Genomic DNA, 9,995 nt, shown 5'->3' with positions numbered 1-9,995 from the left:
CATGACTATATCTCATGCATTTAACAGGTGATCAATCTGTCCATGCATATAGTACTAGGCATAAAATTTCTTTATATTCATTGCATTCCAAGCTCTTTCATATTGCTCGCCGGATGGCGCAGCAAGCATGTATGACCCATTCTGATTTACTTTTGTGACCTTATAAGATCCTTCCCATTTTGGTGCCAATTTTCCAAATTTAATTTGCCTGCTTGCTTCATTATCTCGTAACACCAAATCACCAACTTCAAATTGTGTATGCTTCACTTATTTGTTGTAATACTTTGCCATCTTATGCTTGTGATCTGCTTGTCGGATGGAGGCCATTAATCTTCTTTCCTCCAACAAGTTAAGATTTTCCCTCAATGCTTCAGAATTGGCTTTAATATCAAACACCATAATGCGTTGCGTTGGAACACATATCTCAGCTGGTATCACTGCTTCTGTACCATATACTAAACTGAAGGGTGTTTCTCCCGTGCTCCGCTTTGGAGTTGTCCAGTGTGCCCATAATACATTTGGTAATTCGTCTACCCAACCGGTTTGACTTAATCTCAAACGTGCCTTAATGTCAGCAACAATTTCTTTGTTAGTAACCTCTACTTGCCCATTCGCTTGAGGATGCACAACATATGTAAAGTTTTGCTTTATTCCTAGATCTTCACACCAACTTCGAAATGGATTCTCTGCATATTGCTTGCCATTATCACTGACTATTTCATTTAGAACCCCATAACGGAACACGATATCATGCCAGACAAACGTTTTGACATTTTCTCCTGTAATCTTTGCTAAAGCCTTTGCTTCAACCCATTTTGTGAAAAAATCAATTGCTACCACCAAGAACTTAGCATTACCAGTGCTTCTATTGAATGGTCCCACAATATCAATTGCCCATTTGCAGAACGACCAAGCGGATGACACTAGTATCAAGTCATACTTTAGAAGACGCTGAATGGTCCCATGCCTCTGACAATTCTGACATGTTTTTATTATCTCTGCAACATCTCGATAGAGGGAAGGCCAAAAATATCCTTGTCGCATAATCCGTGATGCCACAGTACAGAAGCCGGTGTGTTGAGAACAAACTCCTTCATGCATTTCCTTGACTATTTTCAATGCTTCATCATTGGTTAAACACCTTAACAATGGACCATTGTAAGACTTTCGATAAAGAGTACCATTAACTACTTCATACATTGGCGCCGTTACTTTTATCCTTCTGGCTTCCGTCTTGTCAATGGGTAGCCCCCCGTCATGGAAATACCTCAAATATGGAGTCATCCAAGTTTCCTTAGCATTTTCTACTATTGCCATAATTGGTTTTTCATGTATTGAATTTTCCTTAAGTTCCTCAACTAACACTCGCTTGTGGAAATAATCAAAGGTTAAAGTAGCTAACTTTCTTAAGACGTCAGCCTTCTTGTTATTATTTGAGGGATTTGCACGACTCTAGGTCATCAAATTTCTTTGAAATTGCTTCTACCAACTTTACATATTGCCTCATTGATGTATCTCTTGCATCAAACGTTCCATTAAATTGCTGAGCTACAATTTGAGAATCAACATATGCCCTTAGGTTTGTTATGCCCATTTCTACTGCTATGCGCAAGCCGGATGATCATATACATAGCATTGTATATGTATATTTTATTGGCTAAAGGCCAAAGGCAAAGCTATGCAATATTCGCTAAAAATAAGTGTAGCGGTTATGTTTTCGCATTAATGCAAGATCGCGGTTTAATCCGCTGAGTTTCCGCGGATAGTTAAGTAACTCGCAGACCGCGGATATTTCGAATCCTATAAATAGGGAGCTTGGCCTCTCATTTATGGGTTGTTGATTCTCTGCCATTTTTCCTAAGCCTTTGTAATTTCCACTTGTGATCTTGCCCAAGGGATTTTTACACCGCGCAAAGGTGAATTAAGCTAATTAACAATCAAGACTGGGTCGAGATGGTTGATCACTTGATAGTTAAAGTGAAAGACGATCATCGGGGCCCAAAATAATCATCAAATATTCCATCCTCCATTACATTCTTATTGCACTCAATCCGTAATTAAGTAACATCGCTAATTAAGGATTGATCAATTGGCGCCATCCGTGGGACCCGTTTTATGAATTAAACTGAAATTTTTTTGTTTTATGCCGTTAAACAATTAATTTGACGGTTTAATTTCAATCGTGTTTTTTTTGTTGTGATGATTTGAAGGTGCTTTTGGAATACGTAATCAGTCGATCTGCCCGACAATTGCGATGACAAATGCAAAGCAAGCTGGCGTTTCTGTGAATGCCGATGCACTGCCCGGTGATTCGTAGAACGTTGTGATATTTCCATTGCAAACAAATGCTAGTATAACCGCGGGAAAATCGATTCAAGAACCGATCACTAAAACACCTGCTGAAAACAATGCTAGTGATTTGCAGCCAGAAGTTGCTGCTGAAAAAATGATTGCGCGAAGAACTTTGCTGCAAAATCGCAATGAAATAATCGCTGATGGGAAGCGACCAAAAGCTTTGTCTCGAAAATCTAGTCTGCGAACTGACAAAATTGTTGGTACTGCAATCGAGCAAGCTAAGAGAGGTGCTAAGCGTAATTGTGAATCTCGCATACCGCGCACTTACTTATGGCCATTGAATGATTCAGGATCACAAGTTGATCGTCTAGTTCTTGAGCATAATGATAGCGACAGTGACAATGCAGAAGATCGCATTCATTTGAATTCTACGTACAAATCAAAAATGGCAAAAGCACCAAGAGAAGAGAGCGAATTTTCTGATGATTTGGATAGCGTAGAAAAGTTTGTTAAAAATCCACAAATTAAGCGAAAGCGACCACCAACACCTTTCCCTCGCTATGGGGAAGAAGTTGACACATCTGACGCTGCTCGCAGAGAGAATGCTCAGAATTTTTTGGCGGATGCTTTTAGAAACATTGCGCCAAAGTCCATGCAACATAAGTTTGATCTGCTAAACTTTTTGCAAGACATGCTTGCCAAGTTTTGTGCAGAGAATGCAGATACTCGCACAAAGAAGGCAACAGAAATCACTACTGCTGCGGACAAGTTTGCCCAGCATATTTCTGACTATCCAATTGTTTCTCCGCCGATCGTGCCGGCAACTCTGGGAGTCTATTCGGGTCTAATTGATCCTTTGGATTTTCTGTAACGCTTCGAAGGCGTAGTAAGCACTTATAACTGGGATGAACCAGTCGCGTGTAGGGTATTCCCCATGGCCTTGCAAGGGTCAGCAAGGGAATGGTTTCATAGTTTGCAATCTTGCAGTATCATTGGCTTTGTAGATTTGCGCGAATTTTTTTTGCTGCAATTTCAAAATCTATTACCGCAGAAAAAGACGCACATAGAATGTCACGATATTAAGCAAGGCAACAAGGAGACTTTGAAAGCATTACTCACGCGGTACATTTATGAGTGCCAAAAAATTCCACGATTGAATGAAGATCAGAAAATTTCTAGTTTTTTGCATGCTATTAACCCACAACGACATCCTACTCTTGTGCGGAGATTGCGAAGAGACGTTTCGCCAACTTTTGCAAAAGTTCAACAGGAAATATATGATTATCTCCACGGTGGAGAGGATAGCAATATAACCCCTGCGTGTGGATGGGGTAGAGACAAAAGTTGGCGAGATGACAATGACTCTTTTCGCGAAGGTAACAGTGATAATTACCACGGATCAGGTTTTCCGCGAAGAAATGGCGGCGGTGGATACCCGCGAAATGACAGGTTTCAAGGCCAAAATGATAACCATGGATATGGCCGCCGTGATCGCTATTCTACTCGAAAGTGGAGCAATGAATCATTCAACATCATTCAGACGTTAACAAAAATGCCCAAGGAAATTTTGTTGCAAGAAAGAGTTGCTAAGTCTTTTCCTGATCCGCAGCCTTTGGGAGAAAATAGCAGGCGCGATAGATCAAAATTTTGTGTTTTCCATGACGATTACGGTCATGACACCAATCGTTGCAGAGATTTGGCGGAATTCATTGCAGAAGCGTACGAGCAAGGCAAACTGGACCATTTAATCGCAAAAAACACTGCGAATGCGATTATAATTCCTACAGAAGCTAACACCTCAAATGCGTCAAACGCGGTTGAGCGAAAGGCTCCCGCAGTAAAAAAATCTGGGAGTAAAAATGGTGAGCAAAAAAGAAAATCAGCGCGGAATACAGGTAATCAACGTGGTAGAAGTGCAGGGCGAAACGTCGGTAATGCAAATTTTAGAACAGATTTTCAGTTAGAAATGTCCTTCTATTACGTTTCCTCCTGCAAGTTTGACCGCGGATGATGGTAAACCTGTAGTGGTTTCATGTTGCGTTGCAAATACTGGAATAATGATAATGAAGGTACATGTGGACACGGGTAGCAGTGTCGACGTCATGTACGAACAATGCTTTAGCAAGTTGCCTGCGAACATTCAAGCTTTGATGAAACCTACTGCGGTTTCACTTACCGGGTTCTCAGGAGAGTCATCCTGGCCCGTTGGCCAGTTGGAATTACAAATGGAGTTAGTTGATGACAGCGATGAGTCGCTAAGGCGCCAAGCTATATTGAATCTGTACATAATGCGAAATCAATCGCGATTCAATATGATACTTGGGCGCACAGCTTTGCACATGTTTGGCACTATACCATCTACCATACACGGTATGCTAAAATTTTCTGCCAACAAGGGCATTGGCACGCTGATTTCTGCAGAAGTGGAGTCATTCTGCCCCATGATTATGGCAAATGCGAATTTGTGTATTGAAGGACGTTCAGTTAATCTTGAGTAGTATGAAAATTTAAAAAGTTGTAATAAGATGCTAAGGCAAAATTCATAAATGCATGGTATTAAGATGCGAATATCATAGTCGTGTTTATGTTTCGAATGCGAAATAGTAATGAATAAAGCAAAGTTAATTTCAGTGTTAGTAATTGTTTCTTTACAAAGCGAAAACACTGTGTGTGGCCACACGTAGTGCTTATTTCGCAGAATGCGATTACTTGTCTTTTACAACACTAAGTTAATGTTTGTTCTGCGGATATTTTAAGTAAGGTGGCATGATTTTCGCAAAGCATAGCCTGCTTAAGTGTTATGAAAATGCAACACTGCATTGCGGAATAGTTTGCTAAAAACCAAGTGATGAAATTGCCCACTTGTATTAATTTGAAAATAATTGCGAAAGGATAACACTTCCTAAGTATTTGATCTTGCCAATACTTAGATGCTTCGCAATGCTAAATTTGCCTAAGGATCGTTATGGCGGACTTAGAAGATTCATAACGTATAAGTATATACGCATACAGATTGTTTCGTAAAAGTACACATTTATTATGTGCACAATAATAAAAGTTGGAAATTGCAAAGGACAAGTCTGTGTTATGAATATTGATAATAAAGCGCTATACAAATAAAAGAAGTTGCAACTGCGAACTGTGAATAAGTGATTAATATTAAGCGAGTACGCAACGCGGATTCTTTCAACAAACGCAATTCGTAATTGCGAAAATACATTCAAAAACAAATTAGTTAAGGCAAAACTAAAGTTCTAATGCTTTAATATCTGCAAATGAAACACCTTCACGCTGACTGAGCTCCTCAAGGACAGGTATGCTAATTTTCTCAACCTCCTTCTTCGCCCTCTCGAGTATTTTGCGAGCATCATTGGCGGCGCATATTTCTTTCGCCATGTCAGAAGGAAGAAGTTACGAAAGATCACCAAGTTTGCATAATAAATCATACCACTTGCAGCGAGTGGCAAGCTTTGCTGCTTGAGCATATGTTTGAAATTTTTCAGTGACTGGCTCGGAGTCCATCACTTTATCCGCGAATGTTGGGAGATACTTGACTAGCTGTGCAAACTTATGTTCCGCAGCTTCTGCCTTTCTTTTGAGTTTGGCGTTCTCTTCCATCACCTTTTCAAGACGCGTCTCAGCCCTTTGCGCCCTTCTCTCTTGTGCATTGGCGGCTTTCACTGCTTTATCATACTCGTCTGACATCTCGGTGAAACGCTCCATGCTGTCGACTGTCAGATAAATTGCATTGTAGCAATTATGTAGTCGTTGTCTGGCAGCCTCGGGATAAGACAATTTGCGATATTGCTCCCTTGTTTCTTCAGGAACAAATTTATAAAGCCTTTGGTATAGTCTAAAGGCCCGATTTGCTGTTGCAGTTTCTTCCGCATCAGCTTCTCCTTCCTCTTCCTGGTTGGACGTTTCTGTGTCTGATGGAAGAGATAAATCTTCATTTCCGGGTTCATTAAGAACATTTGTAGGGATTCTCCCTCTAATGTTGTAAAGCGGTGTAGCTTCAGCGGATGACTCTGGAAGAATAGCTGTAAACAGATAAGCAAATATAGCAAGTTTATGCTAAAACAAACAATGCGTAATAAAATAAATACTGCGAAATAGCATTTGCTTACTTGTTTCTTGTTCAGAATGAGAGCGCAGACGTTTCTTGCGTGGAGTGGGGGTAGTTTCCGCAACCTTACGCTTGCCGCGGTCCTCGCCTCCAGCAATATAACATGTATTGATGATCGGTTCATCAATAAGAATAATGTCGCCGTCGCCATTCTTTAGGCGACGGGCAGGGCTAATCCTGCTTATATAAGCGGACCTCATGATAAGGTAAAGTGCAACCACTATAAAAATAAAAGCGCATAGTGTTATGCAAAGCGAAAATATTGCGAAAAATGTAAGTGTATTATGTTAATATACTGCGATAAATTTCAGCGGCATACTATTTTTTGATTGGTCAACCAAAAGTGCATCATGGTCGCTATATGGCCATTGAATTGACACTCTGCCAATGTACAGTGGTACATTCGAATAAGCTCGTAGAATTAGGCCTGCGTTTTTTAGTGTCTTGAGAGTGTAATTCTCAAGATCATCGAGTACAGGCCTCTCATTGAGCTCGGGATTAAGCTCTGTACACCAAGCTTTAGGAATAGCACTGTCCAAATAGGCGGTTTCGTTAATATAAAAGAAGGAACTGCGCCAATTGCCAATTGAATCTTTTGGCGAAGTCATTAACCACCCCACATCGTATAGCACCAGGCTATTGCACATACGAAACACGTTCAGTAGCAGTGGTTGGCCGGTGGCATTGCAGTACATCTTGAACAGCACAATTTTATTAATCGCATTCGGATGCAACTGTGCCATGGCAATCTTATAGTATTCGCAAACACTGCGAAAAAAGGGGGTAAGTGGAAATCAAAGGTTGCCTTGAGAAATGGCAGCCTCGTAAACAGAAATCATCCCTTTAAGGGGAGTATCGGCTCGCTGTTCTGCCGCAGGCGCGGTAGGAACATATTGGGCAAGTGGCGGATACCATTCTTGTAGGGTTGAATTGATGATAAAAAAAGCTAAATCGGAGGTTGAATTGATGAAATTGAAGGTTCGATTGGCTAATTGCAAAGTACGATTGTGATTGGCAGAATACGATTGAATGCGAAATTGGGAGAGAAAGGTGTAAAGTTTTTATGCGGAATAACCAGCTATTTATAATAAGAATTAGGGCGAGCAAGTTGAAAAGATAATCATTACATTTAAATTGGTGAAATTACCGCAACGTGTAAACGTTAATTTTCTAGCCGTTACAGTGTGCTGATTTGACATATTGGCGAAAGTTACCGTTGTAATTACGCGTTGAGCTTAATAAAAACAACGGTAATAAATGGGCGGTAAAAAATATAAAATATTGGTTGCGAAATGTTTTACGGAGCGCTTCTTTATTTTTAGAGTTTATCATGATGCATTTGCTTCGCGAAAATGTATCATAATAAACTGGGGGGACTTGGCATTGTATATGTATATTTTATTGGCTAAAGGCCAAAGGCAAAACTATGCAATATTTGCTAAAAATAAGTGCAGCGGTTATGTTTTTGCATTAATGCAAGACCGCGGTTTAATCAGCGGAGTTTCCGCGGATAGTTAAGTAACTCGCAGACCGCGGATATTTCGAATCCTATAAATAGGGAGCTTGGCCTCTCATTTATGGGTTGTTGATTCTCTGCCATTTTGCCTAAGCCTTTGTAATTTCCACTTGTGATCTTGCCCAAGGGATTTTTACACCGCGCAAAGGTGAATTAAGCTAATTAACAATCAAGACCGGGTCGGGGTGGTTGATCACTTGATAGTTAAAGTGAAAGACGATCATTTGGGCCCAAAATAATCATCAAACATTCCATCCTCTATTACATTCTTATTGCACTCAATCCATAATTAAGTAACATCGCTAATTAAGGATTGATCACCGGAGAGTAATGCCTCATATTCTGCTTCATTGTTGGACGCATAAAAACAAAATTTCAATGCATAAGTATACTCTTCTCCATCTGGACTTGTTAGAACCAGTCCTGCACCTGTTCCTTCTTCACTTGAGGCTCCATCAGTGTGCAATTCCCAAACATGTTGTTGTGGTGCTATTTTATTGTCATATTCCACTTTTTCATTTATTTCCAGAAGAAAATCTGACAATATTTATCCTTAACTGCATTTCTGGGAGCAAAATTAATTTCATACTCGCCCAACTCGATGGCCCATTTCGCTAGACGGCCAGATGACTCTGGACGCCGGAGTATTTGCTTCAGCGGTTGATCCGTTAACACCAAGATAGGATGACCTTGAAAATACCTTCATAAACGTCGTGTAGTATTCACAAGGGCATAAACCATGCGATGAATTGGTGGATAATTCATTTCACTGAGTTGTAATACTTTGCTAACAAAATATATAGGCATTTGTACGCCATTCCGCTCTGCAATTAAGGCAGATCTAATTTCTTCTTTTGAGACAGCTAAATACAAAATCAAAGTTTCCCCTTCTTGGAATGCGCCTTCGGCTTCCACCGTCCACACAAAATCTTTTTTATTTAGACAACTTTTTAACACCTTCATGAATGGAAGCGACTTTTCAGCTGCTTTGGATAAAAATCTTGTTAATGCTGCTAAACATCCATTTAAACTTTGAACGTCTTTTTTGCTGACCGGCGATGTCATTTCTTCAATTGCTTGAATTTTCTTAGGATTAGCTTTAATACCTCGTTCTGTAACAATATCACCTAAAAATTTTCCTTCTTCTACGCCAAACGTACACTTCTTAGGATTTAACTTCATATTGATTTTTCGCAAAGATGCAAAAGTCTCTTGTATATCTCGCAACATTTTATCTTCAGTATGACTTTTTATAACGATATCGTCCACATAAGCTTCCACGTTTCGCGCAATTTGATCCTTAAATGCCATATCAATAAGTCTTTGATATGTTGCTCCTGCATTTTTCAAACCAAAAGGCATTTTCTTGTAACAAAATATGCCTTTCGTCGTGTGAAAAGCCATTTTGTCTTCATCTTTTAAGGCCATAGGTATTTAATGATACCCCTTAGCTGCATCTAAAAAACATTTAAATTGATATCCTACCAATGATTCAACCTTCCAATCTATTTCAGTTAAGGGATAATTTTCCTTTGGGCATGCTTTAATGATATCTGTGAAATCTACACACATCCGCCATGAGTTGTCCGGCTTCCTTACCATGACCGGATTTTCCACCCACATCTGATATTTGACTTCTCGAAAGATTCCAGCATCCACCAAACTTCGTACATCATCACGGAGGAATTTGCTTCTTTCTGGCGCCATGCCTCGCTTCTTTTGACAAACAGGATGTATATTAGAATTCACATTTAACCTATGTTTTGCAACTTCCCTTGGAACACCGGTCATATCAGACGGTTGCCACGCAAAGACGTCTAAATTCATTGCCAAAATATTGTACAATCTTTTTTACATTCCGTAGTTAACGTATGCCCAATTATGATCTTTTGATCTGGAAATTGTGGATTTTGCGAGATTGACCCATCATCATGTATTATTGGCTTAATTGTTGCTTTTGTTACTTTAGAACACTCAATTGATTTCTTCCGTTCTGCGTATAGCATTGCTATTCTGCCAGGCGTTGGAAATTTCATCATGTCGTGCACGGTTGACGTC

At 39.9% G+C, this 9,995-nt stretch overlaps 1 protein-coding gene across 1 annotated transcript; it reads right to left on the bottom strand.

The window, feature by feature from the left end:
- Positions 1-267: 267 nt before the first annotated feature.
- LOC139870724 (uncharacterized) lies at positions 268-1,317 on the bottom strand. The gene is made up of 2 exons (XM_071858506.1): positions 941-1,317; positions 268-709 (listed from the first exon to the last, which is right to left on the bottom strand). The coding sequence occupies exons 1-2, from the start codon at positions 1,315-1,317 to the stop codon at positions 268-270; spliced, it is 819 nt and encodes a 272-aa protein (XP_071714607.1).
- Positions 1,318-9,995: the final 8,678 nt, after the last annotated feature.

The sequence above is a fragment of the Rutidosis leptorrhynchoides genome, chromosome 10 (genome assembly GCF_046630445.1).
Source record: "Rutidosis leptorrhynchoides isolate AG116_Rl617_1_P2 chromosome 10, CSIRO_AGI_Rlap_v1, whole genome shotgun sequence".
NCBI lineage: Eukaryota > Viridiplantae > Streptophyta > Magnoliopsida > Asterales > Asteraceae > Rutidosis > Rutidosis leptorrhynchoides.
This window is presented reverse-complemented; position numbering and strand designations above follow the sequence as displayed.

Bases quoted from the DNA above. Each gene is read 5' to 3' on its own strand.
- LOC139870724 (XM_071858506.1), bottom strand. From the start codon at position 1,317: ATGGCAATAGTAGAAAATGCTAAGGAAACTTGGATGACTCCATATTTG. The intron at 710-940 runs GTATGACTTGAT...TGAAATAGTCAG, and splicing joins ACCATTCAGCGTCTTCTAAA to TGATAATGGCAAGCAATATG.